General features: G+C 45.4%; 1 protein-coding gene and 1 long non-coding RNA gene across 4 annotated transcripts in view; both read left to right on the top strand.

Annotated features, from left to right (window-relative positions):
- The window catches only part of LOC147259662 (uncharacterized), a 56,236-nt gene that overhangs the window by 13,606 nt on the left and 27,961 nt on the right, over positions 1-14,669 (top strand). The window lies entirely within an intron of this gene.
- Positions 4,785-12,565, top strand: LOC147259663 (putative G protein-coupled receptor 21). Its single transcript, XM_086205743.1, has one exon. It carries the CDS (start codon positions 5,428-5,430, stop codon positions 6,496-6,498), a length of 1,071 nt encoding a protein of 356 aa, XP_086061869.1. The 5' UTR covers positions 4,785-5,427; the 3' UTR covers positions 6,499-12,565.

Here is a 14,669-nt window from a genome sequence, read left to right as displayed (position 1 = left end):
TAAAAACTAATCTGAACACTTCAGTTTTGGTGCCGCTGTGGAAGAGCAGGAGCCAGTTGGTCCAGCTGAATGCCAAAGGTTTTAGTATTATCAGTCATACGACTGGATTACTGTGACGCGGGCCATAGCAGACGATGACCTTGAGAGTTTGGTCATGATGTTTTTGGACAGTTTAGCTGGTGTTAGTCATCATTCTGTGTTGGCTTCAAGCTAAACACGGGTGGCTGGCTCTTTCTGCATTCTGGAGAAAAAAAACCTCTTAGTGAGCTCAACAAGTCTTTGTGGTACTTAAGTGGAAAAAGACACTTTTGGGGTGAAGTATCTCTTTATTAACCGTCTTATTAAACCTTTTTCTAAGAGCTGTGGCAAACTTCGATGGTTAGACAGCAGTTGAGCAGTTGACCTCGGTGTGGTGACTGTTTGATTGACAGTTGTCTCCTTGTATGAACTTGTGTTGGGAGCCAATTGTTCTTACAATAATCAGCTGTTGTGCAATAGACGCCCGGACCCTCGGGATCCTCAGACGGCTCCACAGCAGCCTTCACCCCCGGGCTGTGCTGTTGCCATTTTCAGCTGCTGGTTGCTGCGACTCAAACCACCGCATCACAAGGTGTCCTTTCCAATCATCCGGTCACAAGGTGGCTTCCCCCGCTGGCCTGCCTGTTGTTTACTCGACGCGGCGTGTTGACATGGTAACATGTTGGAGGTGCTGATGGCTGGATTCACGTCAACGTGTCTTACAGGAAGTCGGACAAATGAGTGCTTGTTCAGCCGTCTCCACGTTCAGCCTCATAACACGGACAGATGTGGCACCTCTGACCTCTGACCTGGAAAATCAAAGGAAAACAGACACAACATGGCAGCTGATGGCCCCCTAACTACCTCAACGCTCAACATACGGTAACAACAAAACAAACAATTTGTGAATGGCGTCTCTGTTCCCCGCCGTCAGCTGTTCTGGATGGGCAACACATTTTCGCCATCATCCCTCCGGTTCTCTCAGATCTAAATGTGTCAGGCAACAGTTTGGTTTGATGTGGTGAATCAGCAGACAACACAGGAGTGATGCATACAAGTCCACACTTGTTGTGTTATCTTTTTATTTTCTATGGACTCATAAAAAAATAGATCTAGCATTTACCAAGGTGTGTGTTTTTTGTGTGTGGTTGGGTTGGCACAGTACTCACCTGACGTAGGCAAGCGGGCAGTAGTTTGTGTCTCACATGTCACACCAGAAACTACATGCTTCATAAGAATATGGACATAGAAATAACATTGACATCAAGTAGGATGGAAAGTCAAACCACTGAAGTGAAATAATGACTCACAAAGATGCACAGGTATCTCTGTGAGTTTACTAACATGCTGGCAGTCTGGTGGCCGACAGCCCTTTTTTCTTTTTTGCTCGTGGTGGCTTACTTTGGCGTCTCTTGAATTAACATCCATAAGGAGCACAACAGTCTGCATCTTCTGCCAGTGTGAAGGCATCATAGTAGGAAAGAGGGCCAGACCAAGATGGCGGTGGCAGAGAAGCATCCCACAACCTCGACAGTGACACTTACATGTGAATGTCTATGGGACTTGATTGTGCGATCAAGGTGTAAACATGTCTACAACTCTGCCACTAAGATCAGAATACTCAACATGTCTCAGCTGGTTACCGACTGTTGCAACCAGGACCTGTTCAGTTTGTTAGGGAATGCTTACATGGCAGTGTCTTATTCAAACTGTTGTCTTAATCAGGTTAAATCTGAATATTGGCGTTTAAAGCCAGCATAAGTCAGTGTTGGTCAGTGTTTCCCTGCTGAGTGGCGCTGGGAGGTCGAATAACGACGTGAGGATGCTGTGCTCCACTCAGCAGGTCGTTGCTGGTGTCAGCGCTCCTCGTCTTATCATCTTATCTGCTGTAGCATTTGTGCTGCTGTCATTGCATCCTTACTGCGTCTGACTGCAGGTGGCATCTGGATGGTCCAGAGGCATTTTGAAGTGTGTGTGTGTGTGTGTGTGTGTGTGTGTGTGTGTTCTGCAGATGATGGACCCTTCTTTCAGCACCTTTTACTGGATCTGTGCTCCTCTCTTTCATCCTCTTCTTTCATTAGATGGTGGTAGCTGCAGGAATTCTTTCCTTATCAAAAGAGCCACTTCACTTCCCTCTGGTGTGTGTGTGTGTGTGTGTGTGTGTGTGTGTGTGTGTGTGATATTGCTTACTGTGTCTATGAAGATGTGTGTGTGAATGTGTGTGTTGCTGTGCAACATTTGCATGGGTGCACTTCATATATGGGGGAATCCTAGCGGGAATGGTGTGTGTGCATGCACGTGGGTGGGTGTCAGCCTTCTCTGCAGAGACCAAAACCTTCTCTCTGCTTATTGGCTGATCGGCATGAAGGGGAGGGGCCCTTGGAGGGGTGGTGAGAGGGGTCCATGGAGAGGTGGATGGAGAGATGCAGAGACATGGTGGAGGTACAGGTTACTCTTTAAAGGGAGAAGATGGAGAGAGGAGGGGAATAAAGCACTGAGGTAAATTCATATTTCAACAGCAGCAGCACTATAATTAACTCCCTAATGTCATCATCTTCCTTCTGCTGGCCTTCTGGTTTATCCAGCACAACACTGGGGAACAAGTACCATATGATATATATTTGTATATCTGTATATCTGATATATATACTGCATAATGGTATATTTTTTTCAGATTTAACCTTTATTTAACCAGGGAGTCCCTTGAGTTGAGGACGACCTGGCCAAGTCAGTGTGCCAGTTCCAGTTTCCAATGAACAACAACAGAAGATGAAAAAATGTACGAAACCACTCTAACACACAGAGGTGGAGACTTCAGGCCAGCTCAGATAGAACAGCTACATGTACATCTGCTGCTAACATGGTTTAACTAACAGAGCCAACAGTAGTTATCTGGAGTTTCTGTCCAAAGATCTCTAAATCAGAGGTCATCAAGTACATTCGCCCCAGGGCCAGAATGCACTGTGGAGCATTTATCATATTCTCTCCCTTTTTGGTCAATGTTATACAAAAAAATTGTTTGTTATTCCATCTTCTGTGGTCTCTGTTGTGCGTGTTACATAAAGAACAAAAAGCCAAAAAGAGGCATATAGAGAAACACAATAAAAACAAATCATAGTTATGAGCTTTTCATCGTTCTTGCGCATTCCATCTTGAGCTGAATTCCATTCAGCTTGACCCACCATATGAATAAAACAGATCCATTACATGGGCTTATCTTGTATTTTCTGTGCTTCATCACCACAGTCTCAGAACATATCAGACCTAATAGTTTGGAGCTGCCTGTGGAAGAATTAGCTCCATTTAATGGGCATATACACCTCCAAAATGTGGTGACCTCTGTTGAAAACCTGGTGTTGTCTCTGGCTCATCTGTTAAACACTCTGATCTCCCTTCTTCTCTCATCTGAAGAACATTTCCCTGGCTTGTTTCTAGTCTCTCAGTCTGCAGTCAGGCGTCCCCGCCCAGAAGCTTCGCCCTGCTGCGAGCTGCACAGACAGAGCAGCTCATTCACTGCTGGGTTTCACAGAACATAGAAAGACAGATATTTATTACAAAGAATCTGTAGGCTGCTTTGGTGGGCCACCAGCAGATGATCTTCAAATCTTAAAAACTGCTGCTTCAGTTTTCAGCCTTAGAAGCTACATCCACTTCCTTTATACCGTCTAAGAATGTGGCACAGAAACAACATCTGAGTGTTGTATAATTGTACAGCACTGAAAACAAAGTTACTGAGAATTAACTCCATTTTCTGCTTACACAATTGTGCGTACAGGTTTTTCAGACCCAGGAAAACCAGCTTATAGCTGTTTGATCCTGTTGCCATTGCAAGGAGAAGAGAAGTTGTTTTTATGTTGTGTTTCCTGGTCCATCACATTTGACATCACAACCACAGTCACCACTCCGGATAGAAATCCAGTGTGTTCAAAATAGCAGTGGGGTTTTGCATCTTGAGCTTCTATACAATCTTTGGCAGATGTAGTCAAAGCAGCATGGAGGACAGGGACATGTTTCTGTTGCGTGTTCCCCTGAGTTTGTGAGTCAAACTCAACACTGCACCATGTTGGGGCGTCGCTGCTCGAACGCAGATGGTGAATTTGTGTCTGAGACAACAGAAGTTGCAGACGATGCTGGAGAAGGTGACAAGAGTTCACTCCTCCTTGTTTATTGTTGATGGTGGCGCTGCAGCTGGGCGTCATATGTGTGTCTGAGATGGGAGGGGCCATGATCTGACCACAAAATACCACGTTCAGCCAGGTTTTTGATCCCATCGGTGCCTATCAGAACCAAGCTGAGACCTGGGCCATTCTAGCCAGGACTGAATGCTGACTTAAGGTGTTCACGTTGCAGAGAGAAACGTGGGTGTTCGTGGATCTTTTGGCCATTTGGAATGGAGCTACATTTTTTCAGCTAACAACACATAATGTAATGAATCCTGTTTGCTTTTTTCCTACACCGATGGTGGAATGGGTGATTGAGGTGGAGGGAAGGTAGAGTGTCAAATAGAAAAGGAGGGAATGTGTGCATCCGCTTATGTAAATAAAAAGAGGCACAAAAGAGAGTGACGAGCAAAGGAAGTGTGTGTGTGTGTGTGTGTGTGTGTGTGTGTGTGTGTGTGTGTGTGTGTGTGTGTGAGAGAGAGAGAGAGGGAGGGAGAGAGAGGAGGGGGAGGGGGAGGGGGGCAGCACTGCATCATTACTACTGCCTCATTTCCCTGCCTCACTCTCTTTCTCTCTTTGACATGCAGCCGTACACTCTCTCTTCACACTCAAACGGGACACCACACGTCTTGAGAAGCTTCACATGGCAGCATTCCTGGTGACATTGTCCATCTCTCCTGGACATATCCCTGCCCCCTGGACGGCTCTGGTGTGAGTGTGTGTGTCTGACAGAGAGACAGTGTGTGTTCAGCTCGAGGCTGCCCGCTTGGACCGTCTTGATTGTGTTTGCTGAGGCAGCCCTTGCTGTCAGAGCAGAGGAGTGTCTCAGCATTGTTTCTCCTTCGCCGGTTCTCAGAGCAGAAGTGTGCGCCTGGATCTTTCGGTGGCTGAGTGCCGAAGCAGAGTGCTTACCTCAGGATTTGCTGTTGGGGAGGGGGGGTATGATAAACAGCTGCAAGGGGAGGACAGTTGCACTGCAGTATCAGACTGGCATCTCTTGTTTGGTATTTGTTTGTCCCTCATGCACACATGCAGCAGCACAGCCTGGCTGCATTCATCATGCACCGATGGTGATGCCGCCTCAGGTACGGACCGCCCGTTGAGGGGGGGCAGGATGCTGATTTAAGAGGAACAGTTAAAACAGAAGACGGGACGAGAAACTTAAGGATTATGCTGCCTGGCAGGATGTTGATGCCTGCATCGAGCTGAATCCTCCCCCTCCTCCTCCTCCCTCCCCCCCAGTCCAAACATGAACTCTTCCTCCAATGCCAACCAAAGCGGCTCTCCCCCGTTCTGCCTGCTGGGTGCCGTGGGTTACTCCCACAGCCTGGATACCTGCGTACTGGAGGTGGTGGTCATCCTCTTCCTCACCGTGCTCATCATTGCTGGAAACCTGGTGGTGATCTTCGTCTTCCACTGCGCCCCTCTTCTGCACCACCACACCACCAGCCACTTCATCCAGACCATGGCCTACGCAGACCTGCTGGTGGGAGTCACCTGCCTGGTGCCTTCACTGTCCCTCCTCCACTACCTCCGAGGCCTGAACGAAGAGTTCACCTGTAAGATCTTTGGCTACATAGTTTCTGTGCTGAAGAGTGTCTCCATGGCCTCGCTAGCGTGCATCAGCGTCGATCGCTACATCGCCATCACCCGCCCGCTGTCATATGCCACCCTGGTGACTCCGTGCAGGCTTAGGGTGTGCATCGTCCTAATCTGGCTTTACTCTGCTTTGATCTTCTTGCCGTCCTTCTTTGGTTGGGGAAAGCCGGGTTACCACGGCGACATATTTCAGTGGTGTGCAGAATCGTGGAAGACCAACCCAGGCTTCAGCACCTTCATCGTGGCTCTTCTCTACGCACCAGCGGCACTCACCGTCTGCTTCACCTATGGGAGTATATTCCGTATCTGCCGGCAGCACACGAGGGAGATCACCCAGCGCCACGCCCGCTTCAGCTCTCAGGCAGAGCGTGATAAAGGTGAACGGAGCGAGCGATGTGAAGGCTGCCCGGACAAGCGTTATGCCATGGTGCTGTTCCGCATCACCAGCGTCTTCTATGTGCTATGGATGCCATACATCCTCTACTTCCTCTTGGAGAGTGCCGGGCTGTACCATCACAAAGTGGCGTCCTTCCTCACAACATGGTTGGCCATCAGCAACAGCTTCTGTAACTGTCTTATCTACAGCCTGTCCAATAGCGTCTTCCGGAAGGGTCTTGGTCGCCTCTTCAGCCCGTTGTTTCCCTCCTGCCTCATCTGCACAGACGCCAAAAAAGCTCCGGCCCCCGTGAGCCCGCGGCCAGACCCTCGATGCCAAGTGTGAGCACTGATGGCGTCAGTGGGGTCACTGGTAGCTTTGGCGCTGTGTGCCACGTAGCATGACACAGGTCTATTTGCTCCTGCAGTAAGTTGTGATGAGGATCCTATCTGAGCCGCCTGAGCCTCATTTTTCTGTGTAAAAGGAGGAAGTGAAATTCCTTCTTGGTCAAGTGTGCTTCAGTGGGGTGTGAACTGAAGGAATACGATGGTGAGGGTTCAATAAACACTCCTGCCTGCAATGACTCAAGAACTCCCAGATGCAAAAAAAAAACCAACAACAACAAAAAAAAGAGCACTGCACGACTTGTGTGGTGTGATCCAGTGAAATGCAAAAAAATACTTTCAAGCCTGACTGAAAAATCCACAAGTTTTCCTTGGTTCTTTCAGGGTAGAATTTAGCTGAAGCAAAAAGAAAAAAGAAAAAGAAAAAATGTTGAAAACACTTGAAACAGACTACTGATCTGTTGCCTGTAAGCAACTCCAGATGCTAATCAGTTAATGAGTGTATGACGAATATTTCAGCAACACATCTGATTATCTGTGTGTGTGTGTGTGTGTGTGTGTGTGTGTGTGTGTGTGTGTGTGTGTGTGTGTGTGTGTTTAAGACAGACTTGAAGTTAATTTCACAGAGAAAAATGGAGGTTTGTTATGGTCGTTTATTTTGTGAAAAAGATTCCTGTCTTTTGCACGTTAAAACAAGTTGAGATTCAGTTTTATTGTCAGAGAGAGAGAGTTTCCAGTGATGCATCCTCGTCAAAGAGGCACCAAATTGTATTTATTGAAGAGATTCACTCTCTGTTTCTTCCTCAGGGTTATCAGCAGCTCTTTCTTAAGCCTCTGGGCTCTTCGCCTTTAATCTCAGCTGAAACAGTACATCACAAGCCACGTAACGTTGAGAGATAATCACCTCTTGACCTGCCGTCCAGTCGGTGTTGTGCTGATAATCTGCTGTCTGCTGGGACCCTCACGACCTCCATGCAGATGAACTTCATTGTAACTTCAATGCTGCTGTCAGCCCTCCAGCTGAAAAAAATCAGTGAAAATTAGAAGAATTATTGCTGCGGAGCTGACAGTCAGTGGAAGAAAGTCAAAGCACTTTTCTGAGAGCCAGTGACAGCTTGTGGCTTATCAGCTTCATGTAAATACACTCGGGAGGTTTAATATTTAAACAGCGGCTGACTTGGCCCTTCGGGGAATTCCTTGCTGCCCGAGATGTAATGTGGACTTGTTGGTGTACACGAGTTGGAGGATAAAGTGTTGATGAGATGGTTTTTTTAAAGATAACTTATTTGTTACTGCCGAGATTCCAGGCTGAACCTGTTTTCACAACATTGAGACGAATATTTCTATTTGTAGACTGCAGAAAACAGACGTGAGATGGGGCGTCACAATGAAATGACATTTCTGAGCGCGTCTTGCCTCTGATTTTGATTTATTTGTAGTTGAAGAAGAAACGGGGAAGGAGAGGAACCAGAGGAAAACCTTCACTGTATATCCAAAAGTATATGGACACTCTTGACCACATACTTTTGTGCACTTTTGGTCCTGTGCTGTTTTCCACAGCTCCTTAATTTCAATGAAAATAAATTTGAACTTCTACCAACTTCCAGCCTTTATATCAAAAGGACTTGCTTGTTTTTGTCTTATGTGATGATAAATTAAATCTGTTAGACTTTTGGACCTCTTGAAAAAAGATATTACCTTGATTAAAAAAAAAAAAACGGATTTTTCTCTATTTCCAGATGAAAAGGTTGCTTACGGTCCGCAAATTATATAAAGAAATTCCATGTCAATGGCATGTAGGCTGCACAATTTTGAAAAATTATTTAACTGCAGTTATTTTGACTGATGTTGCAGTATGATTTGCGATATTGTAGGGAATGTTAATTTTTATATAATTGTTATTTTAGTTGAAAACCTATTCAACTGGTTACGGCATGGTTTTTGTGGAGATCCGTATCCAAGATGTTTTCTTCAGTCTGTAGAGGACGATGTGTAGGTTCGACGTCCCTGCAGCACCACAGGATCCTGGCTACAGTGGTGCTTTGACACACGCTTAGCTTTTACCAAGACTGCATCTTCCTGCTGTTTGAAAATTGCAGTAAACCACATTGTGATTTTGACTACAGTTGAATTCACTGTGCAGCGTAAAGGACACTGTTGACCACAGATGTTTATGCGCTTTTGGTCTGGGGTTGGTTTTCAAGGCCTCCTTATCTCCAATGAAAATAAATCTTAATTTCTACCAATGTCCATCCTCTTATGTCATGAGGATCTGCTTGTTTTCGTCTCATGTGATGATACAGTGAATATCTTCCAATATTGGACCTTTTGGCCAGATAAAGGAAGAACTTACCTTGATATAATACAGATTTTTCACCATTTTCACTCTATCTCAAAAATGTACGTGAGAGACATATAAATTCTATCTCAGCTGCATGTAAGGTTTGCACCATCTGCTGCACACCAGATGTACAATGAGTAACTGATGATATTTCAATTTTTTGCATCAACACTTGCCGTTGTTTCTCCTTTACCATTCAGTGTCAGCGTGGCGATTGCACTCCTGCTCTCTGAATTTCCTCTCAAGTTGACAGACATTGTAATTTGATGTTGCATCGCCAAACATTCATAAAGTTTGAGTGTGGAAATAGTTTCTGTTGCTTGAAGATAGCAACAGTGCGTTTCCCTTTTCTTTAGCTAGAACTGCATCTTAACTCTGGGCTCCAGCTCCATTTATTGATGATGCGTATGAATTTAAATGAACACGCCAGCTTTTCTTACCAGATTCGTATTGTCAGTGTCCCCAGAGACAGACAAGACAATGGAGACTCCTCTCACCTCTGCGCTGCCTCAGGGAGCTCAGACCCACACGAGTTAGCTTAGCACAATGACTGGTAGTGGGTGGGCAGTGTTAGCGTTGTTCCTTAACTGATTCCTAACAATTTGCTTCACTTGAAGTGACAAACGCGTGCTGCTAGGTTGAGGGGCAGTTGTGGTGTCCTTGAGGAGGACACCGAGGTGTCTGTCGTCACTGTGTTAATGTGTTGTAAAGTGTGTTGAGTTGTTGAGAGGGTCGAAAAGTTGGCAAATTTTGTTGCTTTGACAGAGCGTGGAGCTGTTGTCTGTTCTTGTAAACTTGTACCTTTCAGATAACACGGTTCTCTGTGGCCTGTCTGCTGGCTGCTCTGACTGTGTGTGGAGCAGCAGGAGAGATTCAGCATAGTTTTCTCATCGGTTTGGGCTTTACGCTGTGAAACCTTGATTTTATTTTATTTTTTTCCAAGGATGCCAGAAACTCTGCTGCTAATGGCAGAGAGGCTAGTCTGTTCAGCTCTGCTACCCTGAAGGTTAGACCTGCACCCTCTGCCATCAGCAGAGGAACACTGATGTTGCTGCAAACTGCTCAGACTGATCCAGACACTCAATGTCCGTCCAGTGTTGTGTTTTGTTTTCTTACTGAGTAAACCTGCCACAGATGTCTGTGTATGGTCATCTGTTCCAGCCCCTGCCCCTCAGCAGACATCTGCAAGTTGGCTAATCAGAAGAAAGTGGGCTTTTAGAGGAGGGTTGATTCACTGAGGGGCTGCATAAAGGGCTGCTATAGGTTTGTCAGGCTTTTAATTTATTTTAAAGCAGCAATTCACCAAAAGATGTACTTTACCTTTCAAGAACTCACTCACCGGTGTCTTGATCTAACAAATATGTCCTCCCTCCTGCATTTCATCTTTGTGACTCCAGATTGTAGAAAGTGCCAGCCAGGTATATTTAGCTTGAAAAGCTAGTGGAGACTGACGGCTAACAACAGCTCAACTGTCCAAAGCCATGTGTTTTCAGACTCTCAAGGTCATTGTCTGGTATAATTCACATCGTCTTTGTCAACCCATATCCTCATGAGTCCATAAACGCTTTCAGTTGAGATAAAAAACAGAAAGAAACTAAAGGCCACTGTGAGCCTAGACTCAAGAGTTCCAGTGAGTTCAAAGTGCTTGTGGGCTACTGAGCATCAAGAAGATGTGGATGGTGCCAGACGACAACTTGGAGTTTGATCTTTTTTGGGATAGCTTGCTCTTGTTCGCTGTCAGTCTGCATTAGCTCAAAGCTAAATAAATGTTGCTGGCTCCTTCTGCACTCTGGAGTCACAAAGTAGTAATACAGGAGTACTTGCAAGTTAAGTTCTTGAACCGCAAAATACACATAGTGTTTGAAGTACCTCTTTAACATCAATGGATCCTGCAAAGCTTCCCAAGTCGAGTGACAGGAGAGAAATAAGCAGCTGGGTATGATAGATGGGGTTCATTCATCACACGTCCTTCACATACTTTTCATGTGTTCAGCTAAATCAGATATGTTTGCAAATGGGTCCAAGATAGGATTTTCATTTCAAAATACAAGGAATTTAAAAAAGCTATACACTTAAGTCTGTATTTGTGTGCACAAAATCAAGAGAAATCAAGACTAATAAGTCGAGTCTCAAGTTGCTTTTTTAAAATTAATTTTGAAAAGTCACATTTTATTTCATTGTGACTTCAAAATGCAGCTGTTTCCATGAGGCCGCGAGATACTGGGTTCTTTACATTTTCCGTCTGGGATACATTGTCACCACAGGGGTTGAGGGGTCAGAGGTCAGACTGAAGGTTAGGGTTAAACTGTAGGATGTTTCCGGTATAGCAGAATCACCAGCTGCTGTCAGGACGATCAAGCCTGCTTCCTCTGAAGTTCTGCACATGAAGTTTTCTTGTTTCAGTGTGTGCTCTGTATTACAGTACCCTGCTTTGAAAATGTAACTCCCTGCAGTGTTGAGACGTTGCTTGCGTTCTGACCTACTTGACTCAGTCTGGATCTGCCGGTGTCTCGCGTTGACAGACACTTTCTGACTGTAGTAAGTAACCCAAGTACTGCTGTGTAACTTTGCTCAAGTTCATGTCGGAACTCAAGAATGACCTGCAAGAATCCTTCTAGGCTGCCCCAATCATTTCCTGTTGTTGTCTCAACAAAACCACACAAATCTGCATAAAGCAGAAGTTGTTCATGGATGAAGAATATATTGTCGTTTGACGTTCAGGAGTCATTTATTGGGTTTACATGCACGGTTGCAGCTGAGCTGTTACCAAAGAAGGGACAGATTGATATATTCACCAAAGCGTCCCCATGCTGCGTGGCGGGTGGCTGCACAGCTGGCTGCTTACAGACTTTCTCCCGGTTTGCCTTTTACATCACAAACCAAACAAGTTAGTGAGTGACGCCACTGTTCAGCGATCCAAATCCCAAGATGAATGGAAACGGTCTTGACATGGATGGCAATCATCCCATTTTGGATACGGCAATATATGAGTTGAGGAGTTTCTCATCCAATATTCCTTCATATTCCTGATCTTGGAGGAGTGTTTGGAACAATCACTAGAACCTTTAGGACCAATGAGCTTGTTGCAGAGATGCTGTGAAAACTGTGTTAGGCTTCGTAGTGAAAATGTCACGCTGTATAACGGTAATATGGCTGAGACCAGAACACACCACGTCTCAGGCTGACTGGTGCTTACGTTGACGGGACCTCATTCAGATTGAGACGTGAAGGCTGCTTATATATACTCCAGTACACTGGAATATTGCTGTCCATGTACACGCACCGTACGCTGCGATGCGCCCAGGTTGAACACTGCACTGGGACCTGTGGGGGCCAGTCTGGTGATGGCCGACGAGTGTGCCTGCTGGAGTAAATCAGTTCCCAACTGCATTGTCTTTGTTAAACCAACTTTGGAAAGTACAATTTCAGACAGACGTAATTGTCACGTGATGTTACAAGTGAGTTTTAGTTGGAGTAACACAGTAAATCCAATTTTTCTATTATCATCCAAATACAGTGATTGACAAGTTTTAAGAGCCACTTGACTCCATGTGAAGTATTATTGAAGTTTTGTGTTGTTTTTCCTGGGCAGCCGCGCCGTGCTGCTCGGCAGTGGGACACGGTGCCATGCAGCTCACTGTTTCCCTCTCAAACCACCACAAATCCGAATAGAAGCTCCTTGATTGTATTAACTCTGGTTGAGCCGTTGCTTTTTTATGCGTATGACCTGAACACTTTGACATTGTGCTGTCTGTAAATAAGGAAGGTTGATATTAAAATGACGTGTTCTGACTCCTGTCTTTTGGATTGATTTGTTATTAAAAGGAACTCTTTCCCCTTCTGTCATTATTACCTCCAAGTCCACCAACTTTCCTTTCATTTTTCTTTGATTCCCTGTGACAAAGCCACCAATTATAAACTCTTTAGGAAACAACTGTGGTACCTGAGTCAAATTATAGCTGTGTTATATGAATGTGACCCCACTGCCCAGTTCAATTTTACTTCAGTTCAAGTACATGCTTTCAAGACCATGTACTTTACAGTGGCAGATCTAGATAATTTTACATGGCGTGGTAAGATATCTTGGCAAGGTGGCAGGGGAGGGCGGTGAGTGGGTAAATGGATACCACAAAAGATCCACAGAAATACTTTAAAACTATTGTTGGTTGTCAGCACACTCTTGTCTCCCCGTCATCATGATCCCCTCCATCATCAGCCTTTGTATCGTTCGCTGCCTCCTCCAGCCTCCAAGAGCCAGGATGTGAAAAGTACAGATTGAAGTCCCTGTATCGATGACCTAATCCTGGTTCTTCACGTGTTTGACTTTTGGCTTGTGATGAATAGGTGTGCTCTGATTGCTGAATCTTTGCCTTTAGTGTACATTAGATTCATTAAATTGTTCATTTTAAGGTTAGCTGGTGTGTTTAAACTTCACCTGGGGAAAATTAGTCCACCCTAAGATGCTCAGGTGGCTTGTATGCTGCTCCACCCTGCCAGTGACTTTAAAGTCTGCTTTTAGGGGCTTGGAGACATGGCGTACTTCTAAGAATATAAATGTTGGGGGGGGGGGGGCAGCTGTAAGGTCAAGGCGATACAGTGGGGTGGAACTAGATCCGCCCCTGGTGCTTTCAGATACTCATGGATCGGTGCCTTTGAGTTCACAAGGACATTTTTTTCCCTTCTGCATTTCTTCTTTATGACTCCAGAATGCAGAAGGAGCCAGCCACATTTATTCAGCTTGAAGCGAACAGAGACTGAAGGCTAAAAAAAGTAAAACTGTCAAGAATCGTCCAAAATGTTCAAAAACTCCAGCACATCAACCAGTACAATCCAAGTCTTTCTTTAGGGAAAAACTGAGCACACAGCTTGATAAAGGAGAGGTAGATTATCCTGGGCTTGAGCGTTTTTTATTAGATGGTTTTGGGTAGCGTTAGCCGTCTGTCTCTATTAGCTTCCAGCTAAAAAGACATGGCTGCTCTTTCTGCTTTCTGGAATCACAAAAAAGAGGTGCAGGAAGGAGGAAAAACGTGTTCTGTAGTGAGTTCTTGAAAGGGAGAATACATCTTTTTGGGTGAAGCATGGCTCTAAGGCCTACAGTCGTAGGTACCTAGGTCTAAGTTGCAGCAACAGACGGGCCTTAAGATGGGTCGTCAGGGCACATCGACAAAGCCAATTGGATTCTGGTCACTAGGGGTCTTTGCTGATCAGAAGGTGTGATGATGACACACGCCTCTGGCTTTAATTTAACAGATTTTAACGTGATTAGCTCATATTTGTTGTTCAATACTCCCATAATACAGACTTTGATTAATATGGAGCTTTAGATTTCAATTCAGTGATATTCAGGATTTTGTTTTCATGCCAGCAGATGTCTCATTTGTCAGAACTCACGTTGGAGATGATGGTGTGTGGGCGGAGGAGAGCTGAGGCGGACCGCTCCAAGCTAAATAACCTCCAACGCTCTCTCCTGCTCTCAGTCCTGGTCCAAATTTGGCACTGTTCCTCTCTGTGAAAAGGCATTTCCCCCCTCGGGGACTCAGGCTCTGTGTTGCTCTTGAGTTCCGTCTGAGTCTGACAACATCATGATTTTCCCACAGGAAAAATATAAACAAACTTTGACATAAGATGTTTTTGATTGGGAGATCAAAGCTGCGAGTGTAGCAGAGGCTTGATGGGATCCAGTGTGCCCCCAACAAACATGAAGCGGGATGGTGAAGCAGCTTCATCACAGTCGTGTTGCTGATAGCACTAGAAGACTCCTGGAGAGGCCACTGCTCCGCCAGGATGAGCTCAGGCCCCTGGAACCTTCAGGCTTGTGTCCTGACTAAAGC

Source organism: Aulostomus chinensis, chromosome 6, assembly GCF_037954235.1.
Source record: "Aulostomus chinensis isolate RoL2024-O1b breed Wild chromosome 6, RoL_Achi_v1.0, whole genome shotgun sequence".
Classification (NCBI taxonomy): domain Eukaryota; kingdom Metazoa; phylum Chordata; class Actinopteri; order Syngnathiformes; family Aulostomidae; genus Aulostomus; species Aulostomus chinensis.
The sequence above is the reverse complement of the archived record's forward strand: the minus strand, read 5'-3'. Positions and strand labels throughout refer to the sequence as shown.